Source organism: Haemaphysalis longicornis, unplaced genomic scaffold (genome assembly GCF_048455015.1).
Source record: "Haemaphysalis longicornis isolate Haplotype H1 unplaced genomic scaffold, Haemaphysalis longicornis Haplotype H1 scaffold_10, whole genome shotgun sequence".
NCBI classification, from domain to species: Eukaryota; Metazoa; Arthropoda; class Arachnida; order Ixodida; family Ixodidae; genus Haemaphysalis; species Haemaphysalis longicornis.
In genome coordinates, this window is record NW_027526204.1 from 135,410,232 (window position 1) to 135,424,436 (window position 14,205).

At 47.8% G+C, this 14,205-nt stretch overlaps 1 protein-coding gene across 6 annotated transcripts; it reads left to right on the forward strand.

The window, feature by feature from the left end:
• Positions 1-79: 79 nt before the first annotated feature.
• On the forward strand, positions 80-13,723 carry LOC144159397 (ubiquitin-conjugating enzyme E2 W-like). Of its 6 annotated transcripts, none has more exons than XM_077690854.1 (7): positions 80-266; positions 837-942; positions 1,834-1,925; positions 2,327-2,429; positions 4,400-4,555; positions 10,122-10,197; positions 12,214-13,723. In XM_077690854.1, exons 1-7 carry the CDS (start codon positions 217-219, stop codon positions 12,225-12,227), a joined length of 597 nt encoding a protein of 198 aa, XP_077546980.1. In that variant the 5' UTR covers positions 80-216; the 3' UTR covers positions 12,228-13,723. The 6 variants fall into 6 exon arrangements, with proteins under 6 accessions (XP_077546980.1, XP_077546984.1, XP_077546983.1 ...); XM_077690858.1 differs by having other exon boundaries at positions 102-178; XM_077690857.1 differs by having other exon boundaries at positions 125-328.
• The last annotated feature ends 482 nt before the right edge of the window (positions 13,724-14,205 follow it).

Here is a 14,205-nt window from a genome sequence, read left to right on the forward strand (position 1 = left end):
TTTACTATTTAGTAACGTTAATGATGACAAAGCGTTTTTTACTGCAACAAGAGCATGGCCCCGAGGTCGAACACAGTCGGCCTCTGGCGGCGGCGGGATGAACCGCTGGATGGCGCTTTCGCGTCGTCTGCTCTTTCACGTTTAATCGACCAAATTTAGGAGAAATCCCCAAGGCGGAGTAAGATTCTGCGAAGGAAAGTTCGACATCCTTCCGGAATGCAGCCATCAGAAACTTCGCAGTTGAAGAAAAATTCGTCCTGGTCCAGGTTTACGTTGCGCGCGGCGCAAGACTCGTGTTGCACGCGATCACAACGCTCTATGAATATGGGTACTTGTTTGGTAATCAATGCCAAAGTTGCCTCGGCTCGCGCATTTCCTCTAGAGATGAGATGCAATAATCAGCGGCCGTTGCGGGTTAATGCGCTGGTTTACTTTCACGAAACATCTCCACCGTGGCTTGTGGAAAATATTATCGCCATGGTTCTCCGGAGCATGCACGAAGACGACGAAGACGCTGAGTGCGTAGTCGCGCTTAGAGCTGGGCTCTTGCGGCACGAGGCTCGCCCCTCGCGCAGTCGAACGCCCGTCCTCGACAGTTCAGGGTTGTCGCAATATGGACTTCACTCTGGCCTAAGCGGTGTAAGTAGGCATTAGTGAACGCCGCATTGAGCCGCAGTCCGGCGAGGTATAGTCGTTCTGGCAGCCTCTACCATCTGCGGGTCAAAATCATGGCCGGAAGGGACCATAAGCGGTTTCTTTCTGCTGGAGCGTAGTCCCTTGGCCATAGTTGAGGCATCATTTTTTGCAACGAATTTTTTTTTTTTTTTCATTTCTAGGCCCCTGCGCGTGCAGCCTCTGCTCTCTGATGTCCTAGTGTCCACCACAGTGTCCGGGGAGCCACCACAAGCGTACACGATGCCCAGCAAACGAGAGATGCTGCAGGTATTTTGCTTCGCGACCGTCTTGGATGTTGAAGCAGCTAGCACGTCGCAGGCTTTGTAGGGAGGCTTTCGAATAGCGGTAACGCTACGGCGGCGGGTAGCGGGGCCTGACTAGGGAGAGCAAATTCGTTACGGTGGGGTGGATTAGTTCCGCTAGTTCCGCGCGGCCTGCCTTCGCCATGCCCGCAGATGCCCGCTCTTTCCCTCCACTGAGGGGCAACCTCCTCGCATTCCCCGCTCGCGCATGCGCAGTCAGGCCCCGCTAACCCGCCGCGTTAGCGTGAGCCTCCGCTAGCCGCTATGCTAAAACTCTGTGGTACAACCCAACTACGCACAGCTGATAGATCCAGCACCCAGTGCAACTCCGACGTGGGTTCGCAGGCCTGTGCGTCCCGTCGCAGTTAATTTCTACGGAATTGTTTTTTTTTTGCGATCCCGCTGTGACCGCAAATTGTGCTTTCCCCATGATTTCGCCACCCTACCGACGCGGCCGACGTGAAAGGGGCGATCGACCAGGTGAAATGCCATGGCGTCAGTGCAGGTTGGTTTTTGAAGCTGCAGTGCATCGTAATAACCGACGTTCGCGCCGGAGGATGTATTGTTGTCGCGGTGTAGAGCGCTGTCCGCTCGGCAGAGCCTCTTGTCGTGCGGGCATGCGCGACTGTCGTCTGCGGACCCCTTCGTAACGTAGAGCCCATATTCTCTGTTGTTCATGGGGGCCCAGGTATGGTGCTACTCGAAGCAAATGCATGCAAGTGTCTAATGGATGCTCCTTCCACGTCGAGTTCGGGGAGTCTGCTCCTAGTAGGTGCCCCCCCGACCTTTTCGCGCTGCCGCCAAAGTTGTGCCGGCAGAGCACACGCGCTCATCCGTTAACATCGCTTCCTTGCAGAAGAGGCTGCAAAATGAGTTGCTGGCCATGCAGAAGGAACCAATTCCGGGCGTCAGCGTTGATGTTGACAACGTTGGATCCGACCTGACGCAGTGCGTTACCTCTCATTCCCTACCTTGTTCGCTTGTACGAGCTAGACGTAGAAGGCCGTCGGTGTTCATAGAGTCGACGCAGGCGCGTCTTGAAACTACTGCTAACTACAGCGTACAATGTTAGCACCATACGCAGTCAGAATGGCCCTCTTCCCTTTACCACAGGTACCCATAAGCATTTACGGGTTATCAGATCAGCGTTCATACTGGCAGATAACGCTAGATAACTCTAGACCAATCCTTGATTACTTTTTGATGATTGTTCGTGGTTGCGGAGGGTTGAAGGTCGTGTAACCCGTGGTCTCATTGTGGGCGCAACTACGATGAACATGCGTACGGATGTTCACTGCTGTGGTAGACGGGGAAGCTTTTCACACTTTGCTCACCGCTTTGCACCGCAGGTGGACAGTAGACATGGAAGGCGCGAAGGGCACGCTCTACGAAGGGGAGAAGTTCCAGCTGACCTTCAAATTCAGCTTGAAGTACCCGTTTCAGTCGCCAGAGGTGAGAGCTTGGAGTACACCTCTGTGCCAGTGTGCGCACTCCTCTTTCAAAGGAAACGCAGGTTCGACGTGCGTGCTACTTGGAGTTTCTACTGCTTATGTAGATAAAAGGCGTCATGACATTCTGCGATTTCCCCCTGCCACTGACCTACTGTGTGCTTTTTCCTCTTGTTTAAACCCAGTTGACCAAATCAGTGTTTTTGTATCTCGTTTTTATTTCGGGGGCTCTTCATTTTTAAGGTAACCATTTTTGCAGCTGAATTAATTAGCCTACCTCCAGCTGTCTGTCTCATTGGTGCGACTTTCAGCTTACTCTAAAAATTATAGAAATTCTAGGAATATGTCAAATTTATGCTCGCAGTGAATGTATCTAGAGTGCGGCCAATGATGTTCTGTTTTGAACTTGTTACTTTAGTCCTGTACCTATGTGAAATCATTTTGCGTAGGCTTCATTGGTTACTGTACAAGTGGCCACTTGTCTTATCACTAGGAGGTGACAAAGCTCGCTACAGCCGCAGAACTTTTAGCCCACTCGACCGAGAGAAAACAGTGAAACAAGCTACGGAAGCAAAGGCGTTTTTGTAATTGCTGAAAATGCATGCACGGTGTAGGCGTGAGGGGCTGAAGCTTGACAAATGCTCTTACCGGGTCCCGTTTTCTTTTCGGCGAAGATTCTGCGAGCGAACTGATAATGCTCGTCCAAGCTCTCTGTGGCGAAACAAAAGCTGACAACGGCTTTCTGTCAGCGTCAACGAGCCAAAGATGGGACGGCTTGTTTGACATATCGATCGTCTGTTTGTCGTCCGGAGCCCTCTAAAGCTGGAAGACCGTGTTTAGCAGAGCCCCCACAGTTCGTCTTTGTGGCTTTAGTTTAGTTTTTACCAGCACCATGTTGTTTTCTTGGAACATGTAGTGATGATGCATTGCACTGGTGTTCTCACAAACACTTTTACACTAGCTTCTGGATGCTTACTCCTCAAACTTTGGCAAACAAAGCAACATTGCTCAGTGTTCCAGTGAGGTGCGCCATTGTGTAGGGCTCCATTGCACTCCAGCACTGTCTATCAAGTTTGCACGTCTGCTCATATTGTATGAATTGTTACGTCACATTTTTCATTCAGAAGCAGCAGCTGATTGATGGCTACGCATTTTGAAGTCTCACGGAGCTAAGGAACTGGTATAGCTTGTATAGGTGCAGGCCTTTTCCAGCGCATGCGAGCTTAAATTTACTCTCGCAGAAATAATATTTGACTGTGTAAGATACACACGGTGCTATGCATTGATCTCTTTCGAGGTGCACTGTGTGAATGCCATGTACAGAAGAAAAGATGCATTTAACCCTTCCAGTCCTGATTTCTTTATTTTAAGCAAAACAATGTTTTCTGTTTGTTTTCCTAATTTTTAGGGTCCCATAAGCCCCCAAACAAAATTACAGATTTATTAATGAGACAATTAATTAGGACATCTGGCAATTAAAAATTTTATGTCAAGCAGAGACATCACTTTTGCGTATTTATGACTACATAAACCTACAAAAAAAAATCAGTTCCATAATGCGCATATTTTTAGATTTACAAGCTGGGAATAAAACTCGGACCACCATTCTTTTCAACCTCAATGTCGTAATTTACTTCACCGGAGCTTCTTCTTCTTAGTAGCGTGGAACTCCACTAAAATAAAAAAGTGATATTTATCGCTATAGGCGCCAATGAAAAACAATTCTCCAGAAAACTAGCAGTTTTGGTTTCATTCTGTATGCGCTAGAGGAACTTTCATGTTATGGTGTCAGTTGACACCACCAGGGCCAAAAGGGTTAAGTTTAAGGCCTGTGACATGATGTTTCCAAGTGCATTGCGTTCCCGCCTTCTCAACTGTGGTGCGCAAACGCTGCCAAAAAAAGAGAAGCCTCGGGAACGCATGTGTGAGGAGAGACGTTGTCGCATGATGGCCCAGTGACGACTGTGACCGCAGGTGACGTTTGTGGAGCCAAACGTTCCGGTCCACCCGCATGTGTTCAGCAATGGCCACATCTGCCTGTCCATCCTAGGAGACGGATGGTCCCCTGCCCTGACAGTGCAGTCAGTCTGCCTGAGCATCATCTCCATGCTCTCAAGCTGCAAAAAGAAGGTGCGTGTGCCCCCCCCCCCCCCCGGGTTCCAGTCTATCTGTGCCGACATAGGTGTGTGGAAGCAGTTTTCAGACCCTGAAACGTGGGTGTCAGGCGTTGGTTGTTTTTTTTTATTTCCTGCCAATGCCTGCAGGGTGGCAGATAAACCTGTTTGCTGAATCTCTGACGTGCGATTACGCAAGATTAAAGGGGCCCTGAAACATCTTTCGCCGATGCTGTGGAGCACGTGGGGTCCTGCCGTGCACACTTAGGAGGTCGGATACTCGAGCAAGAATTTTGTTTATGCAATCATTACTACCACAAGTTTAAAGGGGCCCTGAAACATCTTCCACCGATGCTGTGGAGCACGTGGGGTCCTGCCATGCACACTTAGGGGGTCGGATACTCGAGCAAGAATTTTGTTTATGCAATGATTACTACCACAAGATTAAAGGGGCCCTGCAACATCTTCTACCGATGTTGTGGAGCACGTGGGGTCCTGCCATGTGCAGTTAAGGGGTCGGATACTCCAGTAATAATTTTGTTTATGCAATGATTACTAGCATAGTTATTGTGCATCAGAAGAGTGCAATAGCACCAAAAAAGTTGACACATTTGATTTCTTTGTAGGTACTAAGATGGCATAAAGCCAAATAAAATGAAGTTACGCCCTTGTGGTATTTGCGAGGACTACAAATGATGCATCAGCATGGCATTTTAGTTTGTTCTGAGGTGTGCAGGGACTCATGAGTCTTGGACTCATCACAGGTACAGGGGTGAGACAGCCCAAACAAATTTGGGAGCAGTTTTTGGAGCAGCAAAACTTCGATTTTGGAGCAGAAGAATCTTGATTTGGAGCAGTAAAGGACATTTAATACAGTCGAACACGGATATATCGAACACGGGTATATCGAATTATTGTCTATATCGAACTCATAAATTATCCCCTTGAAAATTCTGTGTAAAAGTATAGGAATTCGTACGTTTATATCGAACCGTATTTTTGCCGACAGCGGGTATATCGAACGCCGCGGGAGCTGGTAGGTGCTCTTCGGCGGTTGCTGCACCCCCGATTGAGGTTGAGGAGGATGTGGAGGAATGCGCAGGCACGGCGAAGGTCGGGTACAGGATAATAGGCTTTTGATGAACCTCCGCGTGGGCACCGAGCTTAAGGTTGACCTGCTGGGAGCCATACATATGATGACAAGCGCTTGGAACGGCGTGAAGAAGGAGACCATGGCCAACTGCTTCCGGAGGGCAGGCTTTGTGACCGCCGAACTTTCCGAAGCTTGCGAAGACGGCGACGACGATGACGAGTGCATGGGCGACACGTTTCGTGAGTTGTCGTGCCTCTTCCCGGCTGCTGTTCCAGCCGGAGTGTCTGCCGACGGCTTCGTGAACACTGACACCAATGTTCAGGCTGTTTCGAGCCTCGGTGACGAGGATATTGTAGCTGCGGTCGTAGGAACCCAGGCCGATAGCTCGAGTGGTGAAGATCGTCCGGACGAGGAGGCGGCTACACGATGGTACTCCGCGGGTGAAGTGGCCGCTGCGTTCAGCTTGATTCGCTGTTGTTGCGGCGACATGGAAGGAACTGGGCTGTCGCACCTGGACGGCCTCGAGAAGATTGAGACCAACGTCTTTCATTTCATTTCCAGGACGAATTTTTTTTTCACGGAAATAAAGCGTCCTGCTGCGTCGTGAGTGCGGAATGAGTTGTCATACTTGAATGCGCCCATCGGTAAGTGATCGTTCGCCATAGGTGAGGTCTCAGAGCCCATATTTTTTATATCGAATTTTTCATATATCGAACTATTTTGCGATCCCCTTGGAGTTCGATATATCCGTGTTCGACTGTATGTCGTCTTGTGAGCCTAAAAAAATCATAATTTCAGGAATCTGAAGGGTCGTGTACACTTTTCAATCAGTTTTGAATACACAGAACACTGAAATAGCCTTACGTGTAAGGGTATCACATAACTGCATGCACTACCTGTTTATTAAATGGTGATATTGTGTTGTGGCTGTACGCAACACTGACAACAAAACTGCCGTTAACATTATCAAATTTAAGGGCTCTGCAATTGTGGCATGTTTTTTACCGTTTCAATGCTAACATTATTATTTTTGTAATCCCAGGCTGCGTTGTACGAACAAGTGTAGTCACGGCAACAGTTGAGCAACTTCGAGATAATGGTCGCATAGCCTAACCAGCCTCTCCGTTGCAGTCCCCGGGGTGCACGTTCACCCCATGGTCATTTGAGTAGCGTTACTGTTTACCCACCGACATTTTGGCATTAAATTTCACTTCGCATTCATGAAGTGTTATTAGCGGCGTGCTGTGGCAACCATGCAGTCCTGCAGCTATCGAGCGCTGCCTGAACAGGTCGCGGCACCGCAGCACAGTCTGCAACTTTCGTGCCGACCGCTCCGTCCGCGAGGCTCACCATCGCGCTTCGAAACACAGCAACACCTCAGCGTTTTCTAACACCACAACGAGCCAAAAAGTTCACTTCACGAACCCCGGTTATAGGCGCACGCACCGCGTTTCGCACTCAAGGACAAACCACGCCGAAGTTGTAGGCTCCACATTCCAATTAACTTTTTTTCGAGCTGCGCAACTTCCCACAATCTGGCACCAATCTCAAACCTTATCCCCGCGTTAACGTCACTGTTCAGAGCCATAACAGATAGAATGAATAGACTGGAGCCCCACTGATAGTGTAAAATAAACCGGGGAATGCGCACTGAGCGCCTGAAGTGTGCAGTAGCAGCCAGGTCAGGCGGTGGCCATGTTTGTTGCCACAGCGATGCCCAATCAGGAAGGCCGTTTCAGCGAGCCCGGACGGAAATAAGCCAAACGCGTTTTAGAAGCTATCATTTGCTTCGTCTCAGTCTTTCTAGTTGTGCTGTTGTGCTGTTTCTGTATTTGTGATTGACCGACGATAAAAACGGTGATCGGGATGTGGGAGGCTTTCGTCCCCGCCGAAACTGACGCGAGCATCAAAATCCGTGCCTTTCAGGCTGGCTCTTCTGGAGCAGTTTGGCGCTGTTTTCGCAATTTTCATGCTTTCAGAGCAGCTTAATTGGCGCAGGAACATGGAATTGTATCAAAAAGGTGCAATATGCGCGCAGCTGTCTCACCCCTGCGGATAGTCTGTGAATAGTGCGAGGATTCTCCTTGCCATGGGGATATGTGGGAAAAATGAATGCGGGACTGCTTCTTGGTGAGTCTGCGGTGAGTTCGAGACTCTAAATCGAAGAGCCCCAGTCAAGCAAAGTCTGCATCGCATAGTCATGCTATGCGATGCAGCCACAAATAAGCGCAAGAAATTTTTTTCAAGAGGCTTTGGCCAAGAATCAAGCTTATTCTTGCAAATTCTCACACCTGTACTTGCAGACTGCCACGGTAACAGAAGCCTTCTTGACTGCACTTTCCCAATTAGGGCCTCGCTGATCACAAAGGTCCATTGCAGATACATGTTAATTTGGACTCTACAGTACTGCAGCGTAACAGTTGAAGTCGGCATATTGAACTAGCCCAGAGACTAAATTGTTTGGTGGGGCCACGCTCTGAAGTTTGGTTTATCCCGTTTTCGAAGTTGATTAGGTTTGAAGAGTGTAACCAGCTTTTTCTGTGATAACAGTGCTGCTGGCAACATTTGTACGGTTTCGATTACTGTCATCTGCTTATGTTCCAAATGTCACGACTCTGATATGCCTTTATCAGCGTCACATGAAGCACACACACAAAAAAAACGCAACAAAAAAACAGTTGCCTTTTTGCGGCGCAGTTGTAAGTGACTAAGGTTGCAGCTGTTCTGCCTAACAGTCGCCCTGTGGAAGGCTCTGAGGTGCTTGCGAGCTGTTGGGCCCATTACTTCCCTATTTTTATTTTTAAAATCCGTAAAACCAATCGACTTTTGTTTGTCACTAACAGTGAATCGCACAGTGAACTTCATTTTTTTCCCGGGCAGTTCTCGCAACTGACCTTTGTTGTGTGTTCCTAAGGGTTCCCTATGCAGCTCGGAAAAGAATAAACTGCACCTCGAAGGTGCTTTGTTGACTTTCAGCTAGACCTAACCCCGTCTCTATTGTTCTGCCAATCGGAGGGTGGAATCGCTTTCATTGTTTTCCTAAAAACGTAGTCTATATAACCTTTTTCGAACATTGACAGTTGAGCACACACACAGTGGAGCGTCACTTTGCAGCCCCAATGTAGGCACAATGCTGGCGCCCTGTCTGACACGAGGCACAATTTATTTTGATTGATTCTGGGTGCTCATGTTCACTGTGAAGTTACGCCAGCTAGAGTTGAGTGAACTGTGTGACAGCTTCTCTAGATGAAGTAGGACATTTTTCTGTTTGCTGGAATGACGTTACGACCCTAAATTTTTCTGACGCCAGCTAGAGTTGAGTGAACTGTGTGACAGCTTCTCTAGATGAAGTAGGACATTTTTCTGTTTGCTGGAATGACGTTACGACCCTAAATTTTTCGGTTTGTGGGAGCTATGTTATTATGTAAACACGTGCTCAGTGCATTCAGCCTTGCCTTAGCTGTCATTGAAGGGGCAGGCTGGTCTTATGGCTATTTTTTGACTGACCAATTTTAATAAAACTGCACGATATTATGCAGTTTTTGTGCTGATTTCAAATCTGCAATTAGATTTTTTGCAAGTTGAATATTTTTGAGATAATTAGTGAAATTACAAAATAAACACACCGTACAGAATGACGATTAAGCTGTGGCTAGTCTGACAAACGACTAAAGGATGCAACGTAGAATGTGGTAGAAATTTTTTGATTCAGCTATTTTCAGTTATTTTACAACACACTGAACTTCACTCCTGCCGCGCTCTGCCAGAAAATGGCTCGCAGGTGGTGTCAGTTGAACACAATGATAGTTTTCCAGAGCCTCCATTCGGGAAGTTTGTTTCCAACATTGTATTCTCCACACATTTCGTGTCAGATGCAAAACAAATGGCAGTTGTACTTGCTCTGGGTGCCGAGATATCAGAGGGCGAAATGCTAGCTTCGCATTGCAAGAAAAGTGCCGTTTCACTGTCGAATCCTGCGCGAACTGAGCTGTAGAGTAAAATTTAAAATGCCATTTACAATAAAATGCGGTGCCTTTTGATGAGGAAATTTGCAGACTGACAGAAAAATGGCCGTGGATGCCCAAAATGCCATTTTTCAGAGAGCGATGTTTTTCATGTTTTTCGGCCTCAAAGACCCATCTGCCCCCTCAAACACAGCAAGTGGTACTGCTTGTGATAAGTAAATTCTAAAGTGCGCGGTCAAGGTTGCCAGACTGGACCTGATAACTGGGCTCAATGCACAGCCTTAAGGAACGACTCGGGGTGGCCCTGGCCAGAAAAAAAAGTCATAGCCACACCGTAGCCGCAAATTATGTACAATTCGACGCAACGCGTCGCCACAGAGGTGGCTTCCCCAGCCATCTACACTTGGGAAAGGATGGCGGTAACTTGAAAATTTGCTTTGAAACCATTTCGCCGGGGCTCCCAATTTCGATGTAAATGCCCGGAGAACGAACCTTGCATAATCACAACTGTTCATTTCTTGCAGTCGCGGCCAATCGAGAACTGGCTCTACGTCAAACTCGGCAACAAAAACCCCAAGAGAGCCGCGATGGGGTGCGACGGTAAGCACACCACTGCGATCGCGGCAATTTTAAAGGGGCCGTGCAGACAAAATACAAGTTTGTTTTCTTCGAAAGATTTCGTATTTTATGGTGCCCCCAGTGCTAGCAGTGCTAGTCCAGCAGCAAACGACGCCGTATTCGCTGAGAAATTCAACATTTAGGATTAAAATTTTGATTCTCCCGCCAAATCTTGTGTTTTCATGACGTCTGCCATGAGTTCACAAGGGCAGGTATTCAAACGAACTTCCAGTACGTCATTAGGCTCTGCAGCCTTGCATGCCGTCAGTCCTCCCACCCAGATGGCACTACCACACTCAGCCGCGGACCGTTGCTGTTTTTGACCGTATTTGCTCCTGGCTTGTTTTTGTTATGGTAGAAAGTAATCGTTTTGTGAAACATGGGGTATGCTCGACAAACAGAGTCCTGTAAGACAACTTCGCTTACCGTATTTACCCGATTTTAACGTGCCCCCGATTCTAACGCGCACCCGATTTTCCGGGCAAAAAAACGAAAAAACTTGCACCTACAATTGTGACGGGCATGGAACTTTGTGGGCAAAAAAAAAAATGAATGCGAGAGAAATGGGCGATTTATTTCCCGAAGTAATCTCGCTCATCTCACTCCTCGTCGCTCTCCGCTGACCACAGCATCTCGTTTTCGGTGCCATCAAGCGCGTTTGCGATGCCACACTTCTAAACGAACGTTCGACGTGGTCGATGGGATCGTGGCCCAAGCCTCGCACGCCCATCCCTCGAGCTTCTCTAGAGGCGCACGCTTCAGCCTACCACTCATTTTAAACGTGTGAGAGCCGCTGCTGCCGTTGCTGTTATCAAGCGCGCAAGTGGAACGATTTGACGATTTGTGTGAATGCCAATAGAAAAGCCTAGGCGCCTATGCTTCCTGCGTCCGAAAAATCGTTGCTGAAAGCCATCGAAAAAAGAAAAGATGTTATTCTTTCCTCCATGCTGAAAGCTTTGGCGCCATCTTGAGATAGCAATGGCAATGGGTGGGACGAAATTTCAGCTGTTTTGGCAGTTTCGGTTTCGTATCCGATTCTAACGCGCATGCAATTTTTCGGCCTATTTTTCCGAAAAAAAAGTGGGTTAAGTACGGTACGCCAATCGGCCAATGTTGTGTAAGACAACTCCTAAGTGGTGGACTGCTGTGCAGCAAAAACAAAGCATAGTGCGCCCAGTACCAACAGCAGTGTGCGTCGGTACTTCTATGTTTACGTTTATTTTCATAACTTCCACTGTCTGACAGCACCATTCGTACTGCTATAATATGAATATGCGTTACATTTAAGTGCAAATAGCTCCTTCAGCAAGCTTGTAAACCCTGCCTAATTTGCGCTTGCTTTTGCCGGCCTCCGCCAATCGCAGAGCTGGCTGGTATGACATCATAGGTTCTGTTGCGGGACGCGAGCTAGTGAGGTGCATGGCCATTTTATTTTTTCCTAATTACAAAGCTTATTTGAGTGAAGCGTGCATCAAAAGTGGTGTCAGTACGATTCTAACGAGGCAGCCTTTCGAATAAACCAAACTTGCGTTTTGTCTGCATGGCCCCTTGAAAGACACCTAGATGCGCCTTTGAAAATGGAGTCCCATAAGCACATACATTGATGCGTGAAACAAAGATCCCCATTGCATGTTTAGTCTGTGTGGATTGAGTAGTCACGTGATGTGCTCAGTAAAAACAAATGCCTACAGGCGAGTGTGTCTCATTATTATTATGCCAGTATTATGAACCTGTTATAAACTTGAAAGCTAGGTTTGAAAAGGCTATGATAGGACGAAGGCAAGGTCGTGCTTGGGAACATGCAAGCTTTTTGTGTGTGTGTTTAAACCTCAAGAGATCAAGAGATAGTTAACTGACTATATCTGCACTGGCGCATGTTTTACTTTGTCTTGACATTGCCGAAATCCTTTACCTCCCTCCGCAGTTTTGCCGTTGTGCTGCACACATTGTACTTACCAAATAGGTGCTGAAGAAAAACTTGTTTCACTCTCGTTTCAGACGATTCGATTTGATGTGAGATTTGCACTCGGCGCCACCTCTAGTCGATGCTACGGACCCTCCCGGCCAGTTACGCACCGCCAGCCAGCCGCTGACGGCTGCATTCCTAAAATTGCTTATGTTTCGATAGGGGCTCGACCGAGCTAATAAAGCTCTCTTAGAGGGAGACCGGCATTGCTTTTTGGGGAGGAGTGGTGCTGTTCCCTGGAGCGATTTCGCCCCCTCCTCCCCCCGCTACGCGTTTGCCTTAAAACACCCGTGCTGTTAAAAAAAAAAAAAAAAAAAAACCACCTTGCATTGTGTTGTTTTCGAGGCTACTAATACTACTGTTTTAGTTGCTGGTTTTTAAGCTCTGCACAAACTTCGAAGCGCACTCTCAAGCGTGCATTTTATCTCCACCCCCTTTATTTTATTCTTTTGCTGTTGCGTTGAGATTTCGCTGAGACATTTTCGAATAGCAGCTCGGAGCTTGCTTACCCCCTCATTCCCTCCATTAAAATATCTGCGGGGAGAAGTGATTTAATATAAGGCTGGATTTTGTTTACGCCTAGACAGACGAGTTTGTTTTGAAAAATGCCACTGGTTACCTCGTGTGCGTGCGGTCTTTTTATCCCTGTGATGTTTAGAAAAGTTTTTAATGTTTTTTGGCTCGCTGCGCACTTTTAGTGTTCTCCGAGACATTGCACGACACAGATTCGCAGTGCTAAGAAAAAAAAAAAAACGCAAACACTTCGGACTGCGCCGTAGTTCCGTTCCACCCCCATGCTGGCTCAAGTAAGCTGTGACCACGACGTCAAAAACCTGTTGCCATAGAGCGTTTTCTTTCAAAGCATGAACAAAAAACTTGAGAGGGGGCTTTCTAGTTGTAAATTCATTTGGCGAGTTTTGTTTTGAGGTCCATGTACCGCAAGTCGTGGGCCGTGGACTTTGTTCGACACCGTCACTGTAAGCCCTCATTCACACAGCCGTCACCTTCTCCGTCACGGCACCGTCACGTCAACAAAAAGCGACGTTGACGGAACGGAGAAGTGTTCAGACTGGATCTACACGGGAGCTTTCCGTCAGATTACAGGGTCGTCTGCATAGTGATCAGTTTAGCCTAGAATTGAGCGTTTTTAACCCGAAAAGTAAATAAAATGGTTTGTGCTCACTTTTCGCTAAATTTAGCCGTAAAAATTTGTTTTCTGATTAGCTGGTTTAGCGCGGGGCATGGTCCCGTCACGTTGACATGACGGAAACGTAGAGCTCGGCCTCCCGTCACCGTCGCACCGTTTTCGGCGAGAAATCGGTCGAAAAACGGCGCCCATGACGGAAGACGGTGACGGGACGGTGACGGGGTGAAAAACGGCTGTGGGAATGAGGGCTAAGAGTGTGCAGAAGCCCATTGGAGTGACCTGATGGAATGTAGCTGTGCTGTGGAAGCGAGAGTGAACGTGTTTTTCCCCTGCCCTTCGGAGACGACGACGTGCAGTGTTTGGCATCTAGGAATAAAGACCATGCCAACTTTACAGAGCCTTTGTTTCTGTCTGCATATCGAGACGGGGTAAACACACTGCGCTGTCTGCAGTAAGGGGGGGACACTGCCCTTAAGGGGGCACACTGGTCTTAAAGGAGCCATGAAGAGAGAATACAGCTTCGTGTAATTTGAAAGAACTAGGATTCAGTATCTCACTCAGCTCGATTACAGCCACAAAAGATGTTTTTTAACAAAAAAAAAGCAAGAAGTATTTCAAAACTTTCAAACTTTGCGCCACAGTGACGTGTTATGAGCAAGAATGACATCATACGGACCAACAATAAAACATAATTTTCAGTGCGTTAACTGCGCGTTAGCATTCAAGTGATGCGGTCAAATGGAACTAGAAACCCCATTACAGACGTCCAGTCATGTGTCGTCGCGGCAGGTCAGGTCAGGCGGCCGCCAATCGCACAAACAAGGTTCCGTGACGTCATAGAAAAGTTGCGGGAAATTGGCTAGGGGGTCGCGACTGC